General features: G+C 42.6%; 2 protein-coding genes across 3 annotated transcripts in view; one reads left to right on the top strand and one right to left on the bottom strand.

Moving 5' to 3' along the window:
* Window positions 1–12,171, top strand: part of LOC115169913 (rab effector MyRIP-like) — a 20,418-nt gene extending 8,247 nt beyond the window's left edge. The window contains exons 2-11 of the mRNA XM_029726031.1: window positions 1,160–1,257; window positions 1,673–1,753; window positions 1,816–1,959; window positions 2,374–2,473; window positions 2,835–3,166; window positions 5,283–5,450; window positions 6,978–7,139; window positions 10,389–10,484; window positions 10,656–10,716; window positions 11,366–12,171. Of these exons, the coding sequence (XP_029581891.1) occupies window positions 1,676–1,753; window positions 1,816–1,959; window positions 2,374–2,473; window positions 2,835–3,166; window positions 5,283–5,450; window positions 6,978–7,139; window positions 10,389–10,484; window positions 10,656–10,716; window positions 11,366–11,379 (1,155 nt within the window). The 5' untranslated portion in view covers window positions 1,160–1,257; window positions 1,673–1,675 and the 3' untranslated portion in view covers window positions 11,380–12,171. The remainder of the gene's footprint in view (window positions 1–1,159; window positions 1,258–1,672; window positions 1,754–1,815; window positions 1,960–2,373; window positions 2,474–2,834; window positions 3,167–5,282; window positions 5,451–6,977; window positions 7,140–10,388; window positions 10,485–10,655; window positions 10,717–11,365) is intronic.
* On the bottom strand, window positions 11,662–21,683 carry LOC115169912 (plexin domain-containing protein 2-like). Of its 2 annotated transcripts, none has more exons than XM_029726029.1 (14): window positions 21,130–21,683; window positions 19,775–19,947; window positions 18,228–18,371; window positions 17,924–17,993; window positions 17,623–17,745; window positions 17,242–17,360; window positions 17,035–17,134; window positions 16,804–16,899; window positions 16,133–16,214; window positions 15,909–15,969; window positions 15,571–15,811; window positions 14,553–14,585; window positions 14,154–14,305; window positions 11,662–13,865 (listed from the first exon to the last, which is right to left on the bottom strand). In XM_029726029.1, exons 1-14 carry the CDS (start codon window positions 21,215–21,217, stop codon window positions 13,635–13,637), a joined length of 1,713 nt encoding a protein of 570 aa, XP_029581889.1. In that variant the 5' UTR covers window positions 21,218–21,683; the 3' UTR covers window positions 11,662–13,634. The 2 variants fall into 2 exon arrangements, 1 of the variants encoding a protein (XP_029581889.1); XR_003870936.1 differs by having other exon boundaries at window positions 13,746–13,865; window positions 15,575–15,811.
* Between the last annotated feature and the right edge of the window lie 326 nt (window positions 21,684–22,009).

The following is a 22,009-nucleotide window of genomic DNA, read 5'->3' as shown; positions in this document are numbered from 1 at the left end:
CAGCATGTACGAGGAGAGCATCGGGAATGAGGGCAGCGTCTGTAGCGACAAAGCCTTTTTCAGACATAGTGAATGTAGGGTTAGGTATTTAATGTATTTTTTATATATACCCTACCATCCCAACCCTAACTGGAGTAAACTAAAGGACAACACTACTTCTACCGCTACTTACAGCTATTTTTGCTCACACCTACGGTACCTGTAGTTAAATAATTATACAGTATATACTCTACATTCCTAATTTCCTCTTGCTTCAAGTGCAAGTATTTAATGTCTTTATTGAAGGAGCAGATCGTTTTTTGTTGCTCTGTTTTTCAGTCTAGGTGACAGAATTAAAAAGCCATTTTGGGCTGAACAATGTAGACATTTTCAAATACATGCATCTTAAAAGGTTTATGTCACGAAATGTAGATCTGAAATCTTTTGGACATCAGAGCAATGTTGAGGAAATCCTATTTAAGCTAGGACAGGATATTCATATGATAGGTAAGATATATAAAACCTCTATCCAACTGACAATCTCTCAGAAAAAAACATTAACTATTGGAACCAAGACTTAAAAAGAACAGATATTGGCACAAGATGGAGGGAATGTTGGAACATACACTGAGTGTACAAAACATTAAGAACACCTGCTCTTTCCATGACATAGACTGACCAGGTGAATCCAGGTGAAATCTATGATCCCTTATTGATGTCACTTGTTAAATCCACTTCAATCAGTGTAGATGAAGGGGAGGAGACAGGTTAAAGAAGGACTTTTACGCCTTGAGACATGGATTGTGCATGTGTGCCATTCAGAGGATGAATGGGCAAGTCAAAAGATGTAAGTGATTTTAAAGGGTATGGTAGTAGGTGCCAGGTGCACCGGTTTATGTCAGGAATTGGAACGCTGCTGGGTTTTTCACGCCCAACAGTTTCTTGTGTGTATCAAACTCCATCTATCTTGACACAACTGTGGTAGGCATTGAAGTCAACATGGCCGAGCGTCTCTGTGGAACGGTTTTGACAACTTGTAGAGTCAATGCTCCGACAAATTGAAACTGGGGGGGGGGGGTGGGGGTGTTCCTAATGTTTGGTATACTCTGTGTAGCTAACGCAATTACAGTTAACGATAAATGTACGCTTAATTTCTATTATACCCCCTTTCCCTTTTCAGAGTACAGCATAGCAAAGACCCTCACAGCGGCACTGAGGGTGGCAGAGGAGGCCATCGACGAGGCCATCTACAAGGCAGAGGGATACACCGACAATCAGGTAACATATTCTGTGGCAGTCAGTCGGTCAGTCTGCCTGTCACTCATATGACTCAGAGGTGACAGGAAGAAAGTAAGACTGCTGAAGATTGATTCCACTTTGCAGTACAAGATTTGTATTCCTTCTAGTTTGCTGAAATGCAGATCATTCATATACAATTCCATTTACTTTGTACTGCCCTAACTAAACAAACCCACTTCTATGTTATTGTCCATTTAGATATTTTAGCATACAGTAGTACTGCAACCTCTTGTAACAGACTAGCCGAGCACTGACACAGTCATCTTCTGCACCTAATCACTCCTTTAATCTGTACAATCTTGCATATCCAAAACCACTTTTAAAAACAGTTTACAGGATCTTATTATTTTATATTTATCGACTGTCTATCTGACTTCACTGTTGTTCTCTCCAGGATATGCAAAGCGAAGCAAGGTATTTGCGGGACCACAGGGAGGAGCTGATTGATGAGCTGGCCACAACCATCGTACAGAAAGTAAGTACCATTTAATTGAATTTCAATTCAATTAAACTCAACTCAACTCAATTCCATCCTAGATCATCCGGCGGAGGAAGAACCTGGTTGAGATGAAGCCAGACTGTGACCTGGACAGGCCCCCAGGCAACCAGAGTGGTGAAAAGCCTTTGGCTTCAAGCTGCCCCAGCTCCCAGCCCCAGATCACCACATCAGTCCACGCCAAGGTATGGAGCGTAAGGTGGTTCAGGGAACTACGCTTATGTGATCAGTAACCTTGCCTAGGCTTCAGTTCAGAGGGCTAACACAGTAGTGTGGTGTGCAGATGACCCAGGTGGCCGAACCTCAATAGCCAGGCTTCTTCATGTTCGTTCAGAAAGCAGAATGATAAACGAGACTTTGGTGACTCGAGACTATGGTTTTCCCAACATGAAGACTTGTGTTGGCTGATGACCAGGCTTTAGCTTAGCAGGCTAACATTGTTAAAAACCCAGTCTGACACATAAGACCAGAACATAATACAGTTTATGGAGTGTGACTTGGTTGGTTATCTTTACCTCTCTTTACCCATATTTAAGTGTGTGTATTTACCTCAGCGGTTTCGCTCTGCCTCCCTTCTGGATGATAACGTTGTGATGCAGTGCTCTGGGGTTTCCCAGGACTCTCAGCAGGGGCTGAAGGAGGAGGGAGGAGCGGCAAGGTTGGCCAGCTGGAAGAGTATTGACCGCCTGGATAACTCCAGTAAGAGCCTACTGGCCACTGCAATTTACTATTCACACACATCTTTCCAAAATGTCTTTAGTACACACACCTTATGTAGTAAGTTTCAGATTTACCTGTTGGTGATGTAATCTAGCTAGAGACTGGTGGCTAACGGCTTCCTCCTTTGTTTGTGTGTGTGTGTGTGTGTGTGTGTGTGTGTGTGTGTGTGTGTGTGTGTGTGTGTGTGTGTGTGTGTGTGTGGTGTGTGTGTGTGTGTGTGTGCGTGCGTGTATGCGTGCGTGTGTGTTTACATGTCTGTCTGTGGTGAATGCCACGCAATCCACACAATTCTGTGTGTGTGGCATCTGTCTACCCTGGTGTGTGTGAGGTGCATTCTCAGTGCTGAAGAGCCCTGACGGAAACTGGATCGCCTTGGAGAGCACCCAGCTGTCTCAGCCCAGCCTGCTGACCAAGAGGAAGTCGTTGGTATTCAGTGTCCTGGAGTGGGAATTCGGTGTGATATCCGCCTACGACGAAATGGGCTCTTACGACGCCGAGGGGGCCTGGGACGCTGCCTTGCTGGAGATACGCAGGAAGATGACCTCCAACGCCAACAACAACCAGGGGTCAGAGGCTCCAGACGCCCAGGCCTCTGCTGGCCAGCAACCCAGCATCCCATCACCCTCGCTGGGTCACCACGCCAGCACGAACACCCTCAACTTTGAGTCTGAGGTAGGAGAAGGTCAGTTTGGAGGTCAAGGGTCGAAGCTCCAGAAGCTTCATCTCGCCTACCTGAAGAGTGAAAGAGATTGGGAGGAGGAGAGGTTATGGCATATGGAAGTGGAGATGGAGGGAGGAAGAGTGGAAGGGAGGGATTTGGAGGAGTAGAGTCAACACTTATCAATCTGGCTAGTCAGGTCAGAGGCACTGAAGATGAGTTGGACTGAGTAGGAGGAGGAACGGGAGGAAGAGAGGATGGAGGAGAGAGCTGAAGAGAGGGAGGAAGAGAGGATGGAGGAGAGAGCTGAAGAGAGGGAGGAAGAGAGGATGGAGGAGAGAGCTGAAGAGAGGGAGGAAGAGAGGATGGAGGAGAGAGCTGAAGAGAGGGAGGGAGAAGGAGGAGAGGAGCTGACCATCAAGATGCATATGCTTGCTAGCCAATTCACACAGTTGTCATCAACAGAGGACGAGCTTGACCAAGTGGGTCTCAGCGATGGAGAGATGGAGGAGAAGAGAGAAAGAGAGAGGGAGGGAGAGAAGGAAGAGCTGACATCCAAACTGTGTAAACTGGCTAGACAAGTCGATGCCACACAGTTTTCATCCACAGAGGATGATCTGGACAGAGCGGGTTTCGATGGTGTAGAGATGGAGAAAGAGAGGGAGGAGAGAGAAGGAGGAGGAGAGAGGTAGGAGATAGTCGCGGAGGCTCTGTGGGAGATGAAGGGAGATAAAGTGGAACTGATCTCCAAGTTGAGAGAACTGGCGAACATTAGTGCCTCCCAATTTTCGCCTAACAGGAGGAAGAGAGAGCAGAGAGGAGTGTAGGAGACATAACTAAGTTGTGACAGAGTGGGTCAGAGAGAGATGAGGAGAAATGGGGGGAAAGTGGCATGGAGAAAGACGGGGAGAGATAGAGAGGAGGAGGGGACAGTTGGAGATGGAGAAGCCCTGGCACATGGGAGTGATGGTGGTGGAGGGGAGGAGGATGATGAACGAGAAGAGGAGTGATAGAATCAGCGAGCTAGATGTGACACTGTTTGACTTTGAGGATGAGAGTGAGAAAGACAGAGAGCTGTAACACGAAGAGACAGACACAAAGGGAGAGGAAGAGGAAGAGGAAGAGAAAGAGGGAAACGACGGTACAGAGGATGATGGAGATGATGTTTGAAGGAAAGAAAGAGGCTAGGCGAAGCAGAGAGAAAGGTGGAAGGTGGGATGGGAGAGGCAGCAGTGGGAGGACAAGAGCGAGAAAGAACAGAAAGTGTGGACACCGTGGAAGAATGTGCTATTTGATAACATCACTTGCAGCCTAGTGAACACACTGGGTGGAATGGGGTAGAGATGGATGGAGAGATGGTGATGGACCTAGACAGAAAAGAGAGAGGAGAGGAAAATAATAACATAAATGTTGGAGAAAAATAGTTAAAGATAGATTAATATCTAATGAATAAGATGCTAATGCTAGAACAGCTATCAGGCAGATTTGGAACTTTGCATAAGACAGGAGTAAAACCTGGAGAAAGGGTGTCCCCTGTGTTCAGGAGGAGATACTGAATTTAAGAAACAACGGACCTAGCTTTACCTCTAGAGATACAGTATATGGCTATGTAATTCTTCTGACATTTCTAACCTGAAAGCAACTAACAGCTGTAACACTAACTATGTGCTTGCTACTCTAGACCCTTTTACTTTCCCTTACTTGTCTTTTCCTTTCTCTTCCTCTGTCCTTCCTTGTTCCATTGCTTCCTGTTAGGATAGTCCTAATGACAAGGGCCTAGAAAACACACTCCAGTTCCTTTCTGATTTGCTACAGCAGGTGACATCACAAACTAACTGATATCTTGACCTTTACCAAGAGCAACTGGGATAGCGCTATGAATCCAATTAATCAACCCATCAATCAACCAATCAATCAAACACTATTTATTTCTCTTTGTTCTTTGGCTTTTCTCTGCTCGTTTTAAACTGTTATTCTCACATTAATGGATGTGTTACACACATAAACAGAAGGCTTTTGGGGATTGCCTAAAAGTTGTGTTAATCCAAACCTGTGTGTGTGTGTGTGTGTGTGTGTGTGTGTGTGTGTGTGTGTGTGTGTGTGTGTGCGTGTGCGTGTGTGTGTGTGTAGAGGTACTCGGAGGTGTCACTGCACAGTATCACCACTGAGGTGCTGAAGGTGCTAAATGCGACAGAGGACCGACTCCAGGGGGTGGAGGGAGATGACTGCACCCCTTCAATGTCCCCCAACACTGACACAAAGAGGCTGGACAAACAACTCAGCAGACTGGAGGAGAATGTCTGTCTGTCTGTCTGTCTGTCTGTCTGTCTGTCTGTCAGTTCGTTCTTTCAACATACAGTGCATTTGGAAAGTATTTAGACCCCTTGACTTTTTCTACGGTTATGTTACAGCCTTATTCTAAAATGTATTAAATAGTTTTCAACCTCATCAATCTACACACAATATCCCATAATGACAAACCCAAAAAAGTTGTTGTTTAAAAAAAATAAAAAATACACAACTGAAATAAAATGTTTTCAGACCCTTTACTCAGTACTTTGTTGAAGCACCTTTGGCGGCGATTACAACCTCGAATCTTCTTAGGTATGATGCTTCAAGCTTGGCAGATCTGTATTTGGGGAGTTTCTCCCGTTCTTCTCTGCAGATCCTCTCAAGCTCTGTCAGGTTGGATGGGGAGCGTCACTGCACAGCTATATTCATGTCTCTACAGAGATGTTCGATCGGGTTCAAGTTGGGGCTCTGACTGGGCCACTCAAGGACGTTCAGAGACTTGTCCCAAAGCCGCTCCTACGTTGTCTTGGCTTTGTGCTTAGGGTTTTTGTCCTGTTGTAAGGGGAACCTTTGCCCCAGTCTAAGGTCCTGAGGAAGGTTCTCCCATCTCCATAGAGGAACTCTGGAGCTCTGTTAGAGTGATCATCGGGTTATTTGTCACCTCCCTGACCAAGGCCCTTCTCCCCCGATTTGCTCAGTTTGACCATGCAGCCAGCTCTAGGAAGGGTCTTGCTGGTTCCAAACTTCTTCCATTTAAGAATGATGGAGGCTGGGGTCACCCGAGTGGCGCAGCGGTGCAAGGCACTGCGTCGCAGTACTAGAGGTGTCACTACAGACCGGGGTTCGATCCCGGGCTGTATCACAACAGGATTTTGTCGATGCACAGATCTTGGAAAGGGTACCAAAACATTTTTTGCAGCATTTAAAGGTGGTAAAAAAAAGTTACATAACTAAATGATGGAGGCCATTGTGTTCTTGGGGCCCTTCAATGCTGAAAAAAAAAAATTGGTACACTTCCGCAGATCTGTGCCAACGGACAATTCCGTCAACCTCTTGGCTTGGTTTTTTCTCTGACATGCACTGTCAACTGTGGGACCTTAAATAGACAGGTGTGTGCCTTTCCAAATTATGTTCAATCAATTGAATTTACCACAGGTGGACTCCAATAAAGTTGTAGAAACATATCAACGACGATCAATGGAAACAGGACGCACATGAGCTCAATTTCGAGTCTCATAGCAAAGGGTATGAATACTTATGTAAATATGGTATTTCTGTTTTTTAAAACCTGTCTTCACTTTGTCATTATGAGGTATTGTGTGTAGATTGATGAGGGAATTTTTTTTCTTCATCCATTTTAGAATAAGGCTGTAACGTAACAAAATGTGGGTCAAGGGGTCTGAATACCTTCCGAATGCACTGTATCTTACGTTCATTGTGGGTTTAAGAATGGTGTGTGATGCTAACCCTTGTTAATGTTATACAACTGAAATGACCACAGTCTGTCTGTGCAAACTGAACTGTGCCCACCAGGTGTACGTGGTGGCGGGCACGGCTTACGGTTTGGAGGCGGAGCTTGGCGACCTGGAGGAGTGTGCCCGGGCCATCGGCGGTGCCACCTCAGACCTGGAGCTGTCCTACCTGGAGGAGCAGGTGGCAACAGCTTCCGCCCAGGTGCAGCAGTCTGACCTCCAGGTTTGTGTTCAAGTCTGGACGTCCTCCGTGTCTCATACGGCGCATTCAGATACTATTCATAACATATTGTTGTGTTACAGCTGGAATTTAAAATGGATCAAATTGAGATTTTTTTGACACTGGCCTTAACACAATACCCCATAATGTCAAATTGGAATGTATTTCAATTTTTTTTTTTTACAAATGAATTAAAAATGAAAAGCTGAAATGTCTTGGGTCAGTAAGTATTCAACCCCTTTGTCATGACAAGCCTAAATACACTACATGACTAAAAGTATGTGGACATCAATTTCCACATTATTCATTACAATATTTAGTTGAGGTGTAGGGTTTAGTGAATGATTTGTCCCAAATACAATGCTTTTAGTTTTGGAAATATTTAGGACTAACTTATTCATTGCCACCAATTCTGAAACTAACTGCAGCTCTTTGTTAAATGTTGCAGTCATTTCAGTCGCTGTAGTAGCTGACGTGTATAGTGTTGAGTCATCCACATACATAGACACACTGGCTTTACTCAAAGCCAGTGGTGTGTCATTAGTAAAGATTGAGAACAGTAAAGGGCCTAAACAGCTGCCCTGGGGAATTCCTGATTCTACCTGGATTATGTTGGAGAGGCTTCCATTAAAGAAGTTCTGTTGGACAGGTAACTCTTTATCTACAATATAGCAGGGGGTGTAATACCATAACACATCAGTTTTTCCAGCAGCAGACTATTGTCGATAATGTCAAAAGCCGCACTGAAGTCTAACAAAACAGCCCCCACAATCTTTTTATCATCAATTTCTCTGCCAATCATCAGTCATTTGTGTAAGTGCCATGCTTGTTGAATGTCCTTCCCTATAAAGCGTGCTGAAAGTCGGCTGTCAATTTGTTTACTGTAAAATAGCATTGTATCTGGTCAAACACCATTCTTTCCAGAAGTTTACTAAAGGTTCATAACGGGCTGATTGGTCGGGTATAGGAGCCAGGAAAGGGGGCTTTACTATTCTTGGGTGGCGGAATGACTTTTGCTTCCCTCCAGGCCTGAGGGCACACACTTTCTAAAAGGCTTAAATTGAGGATATGGCAAATAGGAGTGGCAATATCATCCGCTATTATCCTCAGTAATTTTCCATCCAGGTTGTCAGACCTCGTGGCTTGTCATTGTTGATAGACAACAATTCACCTCTTCCACACTCACTTTACGGAATTCAAAAGGTCAATGCTTGTTTTTCATAATTTGGTCAGATATACTGGGATGTGTAGTGTCAGCGTTTGTTGCTGTCATGTCATGCCTAAATTTGCTAATCTTGCCAATAAAAAAAAATATTAAAATAGTTGGCAGTATCAGATGAATGAGGCATCTGATTCAATTAATTCAATAAATGATGCAGCTGAGTTTGCTTTTTTCAAAAAGTAATTTAAGGTGCTCCAAAGCTTTTTACTATCATTCTTTATATAATTTATTTGTGTTTCATAGTATAGTTTTTTTCCCTTTTTATTTAGTTTCGTCGCATGATTTCTCAATCTGCAGTATGTTTGACAATCGGCTGTGCTGCCAGACTTATTTGCCATTCCTTTTTCCTTATCCCTCTCAACCATTCCATTTTTCAATTCCTCATCAATCCATGGGGATTTAACCATTTTTACAGTCACTTTCTTAATGGGTGCATGTTTATTAGTAACTGGAATAAGCAATTTCATGAATATGTCAAGTGCAGTGTTATTACATACCACAGACCAGCAAATATTATTTACATCCTCAACATAAGAATCACTAAAAACGTATTGTATAACCTCTTATACACTATATTAGGCCAAGCCTTTGGAACTTAGATATGGCTACTATATTGTGATCACTACATCCTATGGATTTGGATACTGCTTTAAAGCTATTATCTGCAGCATTAGTAAAGCTGTGATCAATACATGTTGATGATTTAATTCCTGTGCTGTTTGTAACTACCCTGGTAGGTAGACTGACAACCTGATCCAGGTTGCAGGCACTGGTTACAGTTTGATGTTTTTTCTTGAGTGGGCAGCTTGATGATAGCCAGTCAATATTTAAATCACCCAGAAAATATATTTCTCTGTTGATATCACATACATTATCAAGCATTTCACACATATTATCCAGTTCCTTATCAACAAGAAGACAGTGAATGTTCCTAAATGGCCAAGGACAGTTTTGATGTAAATCTACTTGAAAATCGATGGCAAGACCTGAAAATATTTGTCTAGCAATAATCAGATTTGAAAAAAGTGTTAAACAAATCAACATATATTTTATATTTGAGATTATTCAAACTCTTGATTAACACTTGTTTGGTTACTACATGATTCCATATGTGTTCTTTCATAGTTTTGATGTCTTCACTATTATTTTACAATGTTGAAAATGGTAAAAATAAAGACAAACCCTTGAATGAGTAGGTGTGTCCAAACTTTTGACTGGTACTGTACATCATAACAACTGTAGCAGTGAATAAATAAATGTCCATTGGGGTGGAGGCAGAGTAAAGACTGTTGAGGGGGTGGGGGGGACACTTACTATAGTCATTTTGTATTTTTTAATTAATAACTTCTTACGATGGGAATGTGCTCTTAATAATGACAGATTGTTAAAATGAGGTGAAATCAAAATACTGTATATCTTTTTTTTCTTACCCACCATAACAATTTCAATTATATCACTGCCAAATTTTTGGGTTGGTTTTCCCAAAAAATGTATCTCCGTTGATAAATACATAAAGAGCGATTTAAGAATCCTCTGAAGGGCCAAACTATGTCATATGCCGAATTAGGAACCACTTTGGCCACCCTGCAAACTACATGTCATAGCCATGCATCTCTGGAGTTGTCAGGTATTATATGTATGTACAGTACATGTATTTGAAATACATTTTACATAAAGTTAAATATATTGAATTTTTTTTTTTTTTCGTAAAAGAGTGCAAGATTTTTGACCCAAGCCCATTGTGGCATTTCAGACACAGTCTTTTGCTTTGAAAAATGGAGAAAGTGGGTGATTTTACCTGGGATTTTACTTTGGGTATGGTGAAATTAGAATTTGAAAATTGTATGTGTTTCTATGTTTGAATGTTGGTGATTGTCACATAATGAAAAATATAAAATAAAATGTTTGAAATAAATAATTAGAAAGTGGTCCTTATGTTTGATGTAAAAACATACACATTAAATTGTGCTTCTTAAGTCCTTTTAAGTTGATCTGAGTCAGATAATATGAATATTTCTACTTTGTTGTAGGTGTCGGAAATCGCAGCCAGGATCGCAGCTCTGAAGATCGCAGGTCTCAACGTGGTCCCACAGAACCGCTTCTTTAAGCCCCAAGAACAGCCTAAGGTACTGGACCAGACCAGGCCACTTAGGACTAAGACCAGGAGGTTTTCCTGGTCAGCAGTTGGGGTCAGGAAAAACTCCTGGTCCCTACTTGTCACTCACTACCAGCGTTTAACAAACACATACCTTGTGATTTTCTAACAAACTAATTAAGTGTCACGTGACTCTCTGCAGCCACAAACATTGGACTCTTCACGGCAAACGAGGAGGCGGCTACCTGCTCCACCCTTGAAGGGTTAGATATACATATGTCATTGTATATGCCATATATAGGTAACTGCCAAAATAAAGGAAACACCAACATAAAGTATCTTAGTATGCCGTTGGGCCACCACGAACCAGAACAGCTTCAGTGCACCTTGGCATAGATTCTACAAGTGTCTGGAACTCTATTGTTGGGATACGACACCATTCTTCCATGAGAAATTCCATAATTTGGTGTTTTGTTGATGGTGGTGGAAAACGCTGTCACGGCCGCTCCAGAATCTTACATAAGTGTTCAATTGGGTTGAGATCTGGTGACTGAGATGGCCATGGGATATGGCCTACATGTTCATCAAACTATTCAGTGACCACTCGTGCCCTGTGGATGGGGGCATTGTCATCCTATGGGGGCATAGCCATGGTAGCCAAATAATGGCCTGCCCAGCATTTTTATACATGACCCTAAACATGATAGGATATTAATAGCTTAATTAACTCAGGAACCACAGCAGTGTGGAAGCAACTGCTTTCAATATACTTTGTATCCCTCATTCAAGTTTTTCCATTATTTTGGCAAGATAGTCACACATTTACTAGAATCACATTAATTATTGTATTCAATAGAGTGTGTGGTCTCATGTTGTTCTGTATTTTGACCCACATGCCTTATCTCTTCTCAGATAAAGAAACCTAAGCCGGACTGACCGGGCATGTTGACCACTGCCATGGCCCCTTGACTCCCCCCCACACCAGTGCCTTGAGCCCCTTGTCCAGTCAGGACGGTGCCATCAGTGTCCAGTAAGGGGGTTGCTACCCTGCCACTAAGACACTACAGAGTACAGACTGACAGTTTTACCACTACTTCTGGCACTGTGGATAAAGACAAGAGTTGTACATTTCTTAATAATGAGAGATAGTAGCTACATACTTTATGTACATTTGAAATGGATTAAGTTAAGAAACAAAGCAGTTTTTATAGAGTCTTTATCTTAAATATGCTGTTGAGTGAAATGTCAATCATATCTTTGTTATTGGACCTTTCAACCAACCGGTGACCAGAGCCATTTTTATATAGCTTAATGAGAACGTTGTTATGACAATGGAGACGTAACTCTAACAGATGTGTGGCTATTGTCTGAAAGGCAAGCTATTATTTATACTACCGCTTGTTTTAACATGTTTTTAACAGTTAACCTATTTGATAAAAATTTATAAAAGACACTGGTCTATCAATGTTGTGGGAACAATCATTACATAAAAGAGACAATTATTGAAATACGTGCAAAATAACATTCCTAATATCAATAAAACAATCAGCAGTGATTTGTCTTATACTGTATTAATTATCTGTTGAATATGGGTCATACAGAATATTATACTTTCAGGTCGACAGAAAGTCTCATATGGTTGTTAATTCTTTGTAACCTTCTGCATCTAATGTATGAATTTACATTGTAAATGATGTACAATAAAATAAAAATGGTATTCCTTTTGGCTTATCATTGTGCTCCTACAGATAGATGTTTCACTGTGTAGGCTACCTGTAGATGTCCTCCACTATTACAATTGTATGAACAAAGTCATGAACTAAAGCCATGAAGTAATCAATCTTGAGATTCATGCACACACAGAGCTTGCCTAACCTTACAGTTTAAGGAGTTGGAAAAATAAGTTTGTTTGGGTTTTTGAGCCGAGGAAGTGGCACCAGTGTCTGACATTCCTCCTGTCCTGATGGAGCCTGGGACCTGCACACAGGAGGAAGATCTCAATTGCATACTCCTCGCGTCCTCTTTCCCGCCCCTCCAATGGGGTTTTGAGAAGGAGATGAGAAGAGAGGACACGAGGAGTATGCAATCGAAATCTTCCCAGGGCTTCTTACTAGAGAAGTAAAGGCCATCTTTATGGAAAAAGACTTCAACAGTTCGTTGGCTGCATTTAGACCGGCAGCCCAATTCTAATCTTTTTTTTTCTTCACTAAATTGGCCAATCGACCAATCAGATCAACGCTGAAAAATATTTGATGTGAAAAGATCTGATTTGATTGGTCAAAAGACCAATTAGTGGAAAATATATCAGAATTGGGCTTCCTGTCTAAACACAACCTTTATGTTCCAATGAGTGCTTCCAAGAGCATCTTCTAACATCCACTTGTTTCACCCAAGCAGTGCTCTTGCCTTTGTTTTCCATAGACATTCAACAGCATCCTTCCTCCACAACCTGCACTTAGGCCTGCATTTAGTAAACACTACTAAATGACCTGAGAGGTATAGGTTAATTAATCTGTCCAGTTTAATTTATTATGTGTCCTGTCCTCTGCAATCACAGCATTCTCACACAAATCACAAATGTTTCAAATGTCATGAAAATGACAGCAGGTTAAGCATATGTACATTAGAGAATCATCAGCACATTGTTCAAGATTGTCCTGTAGCTGTCGTTGAGTTTAGTCATTCTGAGTAGACCTGAGATTCTCCTGAGACACTGCCATTTCCATCACCAGTCAGCTGTAGCACTGCATTCCACCAGGAAAAACAAAACCTGGTCAACATGCTGATGACATTCTTAGCTTATATATTTCATTGTTTTTTAAATCAGCTAGTTTTTCTTCCTCAGCAGCTCTGAACCTTGACGTTTTTACGTGCTAAATAAAAGGCCATCTATTAGTTCAAGGAATTCCACTTCCACAGTAGAACTGAAGAAGGCTGAAACGTGTTGGTTTTTAACAAAAAATAAGCTTTTTTTCCCCCACAAACTTCCATTTGTCCTCTGTGTCTGAATACAGTCTCTTACAAATCCAGCCTGTTCCTTTATTCATGCACTTTAGTTGGAATGCAAGGTAACGAAAGTATACATTCTCCTTCCACAGTATAAAATACTAGTTCCTCCCCAAAACCTCCTGAATGGTCAGGTCCGGTTCAGTCAGATCCGTTTAGATCCAGTCAGGTCCGGTCAGCAATGGTCTGACAGGAACCGTTCTCTTTGGTTGGGGACGATGAAGCCATCCTTGCTGTCCATGAAGCTCTCCCTGCGGTCGTGGCCGGAGATGACGAAGGTGTGTTTGGGGTCGATCACCACCAGATCATCCTTCTCCAGCCCTGGATCCTCCACCTCGGCATACGCAGGGTTCCCTGAGCTGCGACAGAACCTCATCTTCATGGCTGGCCAGTGTGTGGGCCGCCTCTGTGGAAAGCACAGGTAGAAGAACTGAAAGGAGATTTGTGCTAAACAAAATGTATTAAAGGAACTTCCCTAAAATGTGTAACTACTCCATATAGGCATTAACAATGTCTGATGTTGTCTGATGAAGGTCTTCAATGACCTAAATGTCACAATGTGTTAAGCCTTAACAAAATACATTAAATTAGATGTACTCTCAGTGACTTCCCTGACCAAATCAAGGTGTAAATAAAGACATACACATCTTTGTGAGTGCCAGCCAGGCTAGCACGGGGCAGTAGGCCTACTGACCTCTATGAAGAATAGGCTGGCGCTTGAGGTTGGGTGGTTGTACATGTACACCGTTGCTATGACGGCTGCTGCCATGGTGATCATGACCAGCGAGATGCCCACCAGGAGACCAGTCTGCAAGCGCACCTCTCTCTGCTCGTCCACCTCAGCAGCTGGAGGGGGACAAGTAACAAACGTTACCTAATGTTGTAGGAATCTTCACTGTTTGCCGGGCTGTCGCTCATATCTGGGTCAAAATAATATTTGTTTTAATAAAAATGCTTTAGGTGTGTTTTATGTAGCTTGCCAGTGTAATGAAACCAATATAATAGTCTCAAAAGTGCAAATCCTGCCTATCGTGATCATCATGTATTATTCATGAGAATGTTGGAACGATGCAAGAGATTGGCAACCACTTACGTGATTCTTTTTCTGTGTGCAGGGAAATTTCATCTGAAAGAAAAAAATACATATGGATGAGTGAGGGCCCAATTAAATCAAAACTGGTCACCAGCTTTCTGAGGCAAGTCAGAAGCCTGTAGTTAATGTTTATCCCAGAGCCATATAGGCATGTACTGTATGCGTTCATAAACAGTATACGATGAGAACATACCTTCCAGTCTGACATAGACAGATACCTAGTGAGGCATCATTCAGCAAATAAGATCCACGTGTGCAGAATGGTGCCAGTGTGTAGTATTTGTCATTGCGTTGTATAAGCGGCTGCACAATTATCTGACAGCAGGCTGGGAAATAGCTGCAGACCGGACCCTCGTCATCTCTACGTCCCTGAGCAGCTACAGCAAACACAAACCACAGCCCAACTCCCATTCTACATCCTTCTACCTGAAGTGTGCATTTGTTCACTTCCAAGTGTGCACTTGTTCACTTCCCATCAAGGTTCTCAAAGCATTGGATTGTGTAAGCAGGAATGAACTAGAATGTGTTTCCACTCTATTTCTTGCACCACTTTAGTCTTTTAAAATTTGAAGTAATTGTAAACCCACGAGGGCTTGGTAAATGTTAAGTAATTGTAAACCCACGAGGGCTTGGTAAATGTTAAGTAATTGTAAACCCACGAGGGCTTGGTAAATGTTAAGTCATTGTAAACCCATGAGGGCTTGGTAAATGTTAAGTCATTGTAAACCCACGAGGGCTTGGTAAATGTTAAGTCATTGTAAACCCACGAGGGCTTGGTAAATGTTAAGTCATTGTAAACCCACGAGGGCTTGGTAAATGTTAAGTCATTGTAAACCCACGAGGGCTTGGTAAATGTTAAGTCATTGTAAACCCACGAGGGCTTGGTAAATGTTGAGTCATTGTAAACCCACGAGGGCTTGGTAAATGTTGAGTCATTGTAAACCAACGAGGGCTTGGTAAATGTTAAGTCATTGTAAAAGGGCTTGGTAAAAGGACAGGTAGTGGTACTACTACTTACCCACCGTAGGAGCACTGGTGAAGGGGAGGGCAGTGGTGACAGTGGTGCTGGGTCTAGCTCTGGTTGTAGTAGTGGTAGTGATAGTGGTGGTAGAGGAGGTAGTTGTGGTGATGGAGGTGGTAGTCCGCTGTTGCACTGTTCTTGTCATGGTAACTGGAGTGGTTGTAGTGTGAGCGTTAGGCACATTGTAAGGTGTTGTGGTGTTGGTGTGAACCATCTGAACACAGCTCTGGTTTTTCCCCTGTGAAATCAAGACAACGTGAATTAGTTTCCATTTTTGAATGAGTTTCCTTGAGGCAGAAGAAAACAAATGAAGTGAATAGTGAACTGTTCAATACCGCTTCAGGACAGCCCTTATCTACCCAGTCCTGACGATGCCGGTCGAAGCCACTGGAACACCTGTTAGAAATAACAGAACAGAACAACCATTAGGACACAACATGGTGCTGATTTGGGAGAGATAGGTTGTTACATTTCTCTTTGAACTCTTGTCACAGCGAAATTCCACTTTATGCATTCTGTACCTACAAATGGCAATAACAAACTTGACCTGGACTTTTACCTGTGCAGTCTGCTGCACCAGCTGCAGTTGAAGCCGATCTCAGATGACACACAAGGTCCACAGCTGGAGAATTGAAGACAAGCTGAGAAAAAAAAAGTGAGATCCGAGTACACCAAAAGTTGCTCTAGCCCAGCACAAATCATTACCATAGATCTAACTGTAAAGAACCCTGTAGACTTAAGCCCCGTTTATGCCTGGTTCTAACATGTGTCCTTTGCCCTGATTCTGATTGTGCCAACATTTTTGGACAGGTGTAGACGTTTAAAAGACTGATTGTGATCAGATCTTCCTGAACACCTCCAAAGGTAGTCAGGGACCCACTGTGTCTGGATATCTTACAAGTGTATTTGGATCTGGAGAGTGAAACCATTCAAATCATCAATATACGGCCCTCTAAAACCATTGACAGGTGGCACAAATGACTTATGGCATCAATATACAGTATGTCTTAAAATAAATAAATATTATCTTGAAAGAATACCTGACAAATGATTTACATAAAGGGAGAGACCAGGAAATCGGGTCAAAATGTGGACACAGTGGAGAGATAAGAGACACATTTTAACACTATGTGTAGACGCATGTCTGAAAATGTGGGCACAATCAGAATGTGGACAAGATCAGGACACAGGACACATTAGAACAAGGTATAAACGGGGCTATAAACTTACTGGGCAGAGGAAGCATCTCAACCACTGTAGAGTTGGCGATCTTGGACTTGAGGATGTCCACTTTGTGGTACTCATAGATGGTCCTCCTGCGAACATCTGGCATAATGAGAAGGTGGTCAATGGTGGTCAGACTGCAGGCAGATCTAATCTTACTGGAGGACCAGGGATGCGGGTGGGTGGGGGGGGCACACAGAGACACTCAGTAGAGTAGTGAAGTATGATGGTACTCACTGGGTATCTGCTCAATCTCATGAAGCACCACAAATGCGTCTGAGAGGCCCACTTTGACAGGATGGTTCACTGACCTGATTTCAGTGATGTCAATGGGAACCTACACACAGGATAATGAGGTATACACATTCATTACAATTAAAGCTAATGGCAAATAGCTCTACTTCTCTAGAATAAGTAATAGTTAGCGAGGAAGAGGAGTGTCACCTCTTTGTAGGCGAAGACGATGCGTCCGTCGCTGTGCAGAGCGGTCTGGAAGGTAAATGGGCCTTGACTGACACTGTCCTGCAGGTGAACCTGATCCCACTGGACTACCAAGGCTGTACCTAAAGGACAGACAGAGAAACACACACAGGCTGGTTAGAACTACCAAGGCTGTACCTAAAGGACAGACAGAGAAACACACACAGGCTGGTTAGAACTACCAAGGCTGTGCTTGATACACAAAGACAGTAGCTATGTTAATTCACTGCACATGGATAAAGTTAGTTGTCCTTGACTTTTCTAGAAAACCTTTGATTGACTGAGCAGGGCTTAACATCTATGGAGACAGAATTGCCTGTTTGTCTATATGTCTATATGTCTTACCATTGTCAAAGTAACTGATGGTGGAGTTTGTGGACATACAGGGGTCAAAGTTGGCCATCAGAGGGGCGATGTACTGAGTGGCCGTCAGCATCCTGTGGATGACATCTCCTGTGTAGATGAAACCTTATGGAGGGGGTGCACACACACACACACACGCACGCACGCACGCACACACACACGCACACACACACACACACACACACACACACACACCTCTTATTTCAGGAAGTGATGGTGGAGGTCCCTTATAATGGTGGTAGTCTCTCACATATTCATTCTCATTCATCCGAGTTTGACGTACCACCAGTTGCCACTGTGATTTCTCTCAGTATGTGACCATAAAACGGGAAGTCAAAGGACAGATGAACACTCTGAAAGGAGAAATGAAAGGAGAAAAAACACAAAAACAAAGATGAGTTTCAGTGACAAGACAAGGTGACACAAGGTATGAGTGATCATCACTGATATTGTAGAAGTCATACAGGTAGCAGTCGACTTCTGATAAATGCAAGAGCTAGGTGCTGACTTGTCATGACAGCATCCACTAAACAGGAGCATGCCCTTATCCTTGATGGTTTGATATGCCCTGCCCTAAGGCTGCGTACCGCTGCTTGTCTGTGTGTGTTGGACAGCAGGCCGTGGATCTTCCCCTTCCCTGGGTCCAGCTGATCTATGTCCACCCACAGATATTTACCAGCAGTCTCTGTAGCCCCGTAGATCTTAGATGTGTAGTAGCTATGGTTCATGTCCTGGGATAAACAACATTCATGTTAGCATTCAGTGTTTCCTGGGATAAACAACATTCATGTTAGCATTCAGTGTTTCCTGGGATAAACAACATTCATGTTAGCATTCAGCGTTTCCTGGGATAAACAACATTTATGTTAGCATTCAGCGTTTCCTGGGATAAACAACATTCATGTTAGTATTCAGTGTTTCCTGGGATAAACAACATTCATGTTAGTATTCAGTGTTTCCTGGGATAAACAACATTCATGTTAGCATTCAGTGTTTCCTGGCATAAACAACATTCATGTTAGCATTCAGTGTTTCCTGGGATAAACAACATTCATGTTAGCATTCAGTGTTTCCTGGGATAAACAACATTCATGTTAGCATTCAGTGTTTCCTGGGATAAACAACATTCATGTTAGCATTCAGTGTTTCCTGGGATAAACAACATTCATGTTAGCATTCAGTGTTTCCTGGGATAAACAACATTCATGTTAGCATTCAGTGTTTCCTGGCATAAACAACATTCATGTTAGCATTCAGTGTTTCCTGGGATAAACAACATTCATGTTAGCATTCAGTGTTTCCTGGGATAAACAACATTCATGTTAGCATTCAGTGTTTCCTGGCATAAACAACATTCATGTTAGCATTCAGTGTTTCCTGGGATAAACAACATTCATGTTAGCATTCAGTGTTTCCTGGCATAAACAACATTCATGTTAGCATTCAGTGTTTCCTGGCATAAACAACATTCATGTTAGCAGTCAGTGTTTCCTGGGATAAACAACATTCATGTTAGCAGTCAGTGTTTCCTGGGATAAACAACATTCACGTTAGTATTCAGTGTTTCCTGGGATAAACAACATTCATGTTAGCAGTCAGTGTTTCCTGGGATAAACAACATTCACGTTAGAATTCAGTGTTTCCTGGGATAAACAACATTCATGTTAGCAGTCACTGTTTCCTGGGATAAACAACATTCACGTTAGAATTCAGTGTTTCCCAACCCTGTTGTAGCCCTTGACAAACACACCTCTTCAACTCATTGAGGTCTTGAATCAGGTGTGCTTGTCCAGGGTTACAATAAACATGTGTACTATTGGGGGTACTGGAGGACCAAGGTTGGGAAACACTGTGTTAGATGTTATACACTATAAGTCCTGAATATGTGCTGAACAATGAGAGATCATTTCAGGCTTAATCTGACAGTGAGATACAGAGTGTGTAGAGTTCTATATCATGACGATATGACAGAACAAGAAATATTATTAAACATGACAGGGTCCTAACTTTTCCTAAACACCAGACCTGTCCAGGAAACACCCTGGGGTCTAATTAACTAGGGCTCAGACTTTATTACTGTCCTGGTCATGTCAGGAAAACTCCTGGCCCTTAAAATTGTTGTTGTTGTTCCTACTTCAGTCTGGGAGCTGTTGTCATGTCTCTCCTCAGTCAGTAGGTCATCCTGGTCCTTGTAGTGGCCGTGGCGGTCGTCACTGGCCCAGCTCGGGGCCCCCGGCCTGGGGGTGGCCAGCCACCTCCTCCACCTCTGGCTGGAGGATCCCTGGGCCTCAGACACACTCCCCAGACCTGGACCAAACAAAAACACATTCAGATACATGAGGTGTGCTTGATTTAGCCTAATACAATGGAACCAATGCAAACCACCCTGAATTCCGGTCAAGCTAAATCAAGCGTACACTTCAAAGTATTTGACACATAATGTATTTGATCCAGATCTGACTCTCCTCTAGAGAGGGCCAACCCCTGCACACCAGGATGGGAGACCCCTGAGGAGAGTAGAAGGGGCTCCCTATGACATAGTGTGCTGGTTACGTTTCATCTCACCAGTGTTTGAAAAGGGCCCAGGAATCTCCCATGTGAGGGTGACAATGACATGTGGAACGTCTTCAGACAGTCATTGGAACTAAACCCATCTTTATATACTAGCCTACGTTTGCCTGCCTGTCGGTGTCAACATGTGACAGACACAAACAGCATACTAACCTCTCTTCCCTGGGAAAAACAAACATCCACCATCCCTCAATCATCCTGCCAGGGACAGCATTGCATCTAAACTCCCCCCTCTTTTCGCAGGAGAGAGTGAAAGGCTGCCGCACATTCTTCACGCTGGCAGGCCCAACCCAGAGGTTATGGGGCAGTTATGATGGAGGAAGACATGTTGTGAGTCTCATAGAGCATGTCACATAGTGTTCTACTATCATCAGCAGACTTAGAAGTGTTATTGTGGTTGGGAGACATATAGAACACCTAAAAGAAACCGGTTTAATGAGCAATCTGCAGTTCAAACAATAAGAAAGCGGGCACCCCGCCACTGATTTGGTAAATAGCGTAAGGATGGGGCTGGAGAAATGTAGCCACTGTCAAATTCTTAGACAGAGCTATAGATGCAAGGACTGACCAACCATGAGATCAAATGTACAGTTTTAGCCTTGTTTTGAGGCTATGTAGTGTTTGTTTACAATGACTTTGCTTACAAACACTAGAGTAAAACAAGCTTCTATTTTGGGTTCTGATGGAGTGTGATGTAGCCTATCACAGCATTTTATCCTGTACATTTATGGTCTAATGTTTACAGTAATTCCTTCAATATTTTGATTTATTTAAAAGGTAAATAACTTGCCAAAACATTAAGGCTATATAGAAATCTTAGTGCACATGGCTGAGCTTCAAAAAACAAAACACACCAAAGAGAATTGAAGAACAATAATGACTTACAATAAATAAAGACTATTTGAAATAATGACTTACCACTGGCAGGCATCAATTCCACATGAGTTATTTGATACTGGAAAACGATAAATATTCCGGTGATAAATTTGAGAGTCTTCGTCATCATCAGTTCCTAAGTCTTTATTCCCTTTTAAATTCCCAAAGCACACTATCAAATAGAAACCTCAGTTGGACAACTTTTCATCTGCGCAAGGTCCTTTTGGTTTGAAGTATCAAGGCGATACTATTCCGTCAGAATGTTGTCCACTTCTCAAACAAAAACGCAGAGCAAGGTATGAAATAAAATCCAGTAGTTGCATTTTTAACATAAAATACTAAACATTTCAATAGCAATACTTCCCGTCGCCGGGAAATGCCCATTTAACAAGAATTCAAATTGGCTAAATCTATTCGGCTTGGAAAGGTTGTGTGATCACTTGATAGGGCTAAGTAAGTCTAAGGTAATAAGTATGTTGACAATGACTTGAGTGCGATGCTGAAGTTATTATTGTCTCTCTCCCTCTTGCATGGTCATCTCCGTTTTAATTAGTTGAGAGTGGAGACAGTGCATAAGCGCTGGAAACTTTGTACACACGCACCAAAACAGTGAGTCTCTCTCTCTCTCTCTCTCTCTCTCTCTCTCTCTCTGTCTCTGTCTCTTTCTCTCTCTGTCTGTCTGTCTGTCTGTGTACTGTGTGTGTGTGTTTTCTCACCTGCATGAGAGCGAGTTCCTGTGAGAATTCCGTGGATTGGATGAGTGTGACATGTCTCACAAGGCTAAAAGTGCTTTCCAACCTCAGGGTGTGTGTGTGTGTGAGAGAGAGAGAGAGGAAGAGGAAGAGGAAGAGGGAGAGGGAGAGATTAGTCTGTGGGGCAGTGCAAGCACACTGTACTCCACTTACTCTACTTCATTTAGTCT

This window comes from Salmo trutta, chromosome 31 (genome assembly GCF_901001165.1).
Source record: "Salmo trutta chromosome 31, fSalTru1.1, whole genome shotgun sequence".
NCBI classification, from domain to species: Eukaryota; Metazoa; Chordata; class Actinopteri; order Salmoniformes; family Salmonidae; genus Salmo; species Salmo trutta.
Note: the sequence above shows the minus strand (reverse complement) of the source record. Positions and strands in the feature narration are given on the sequence as shown.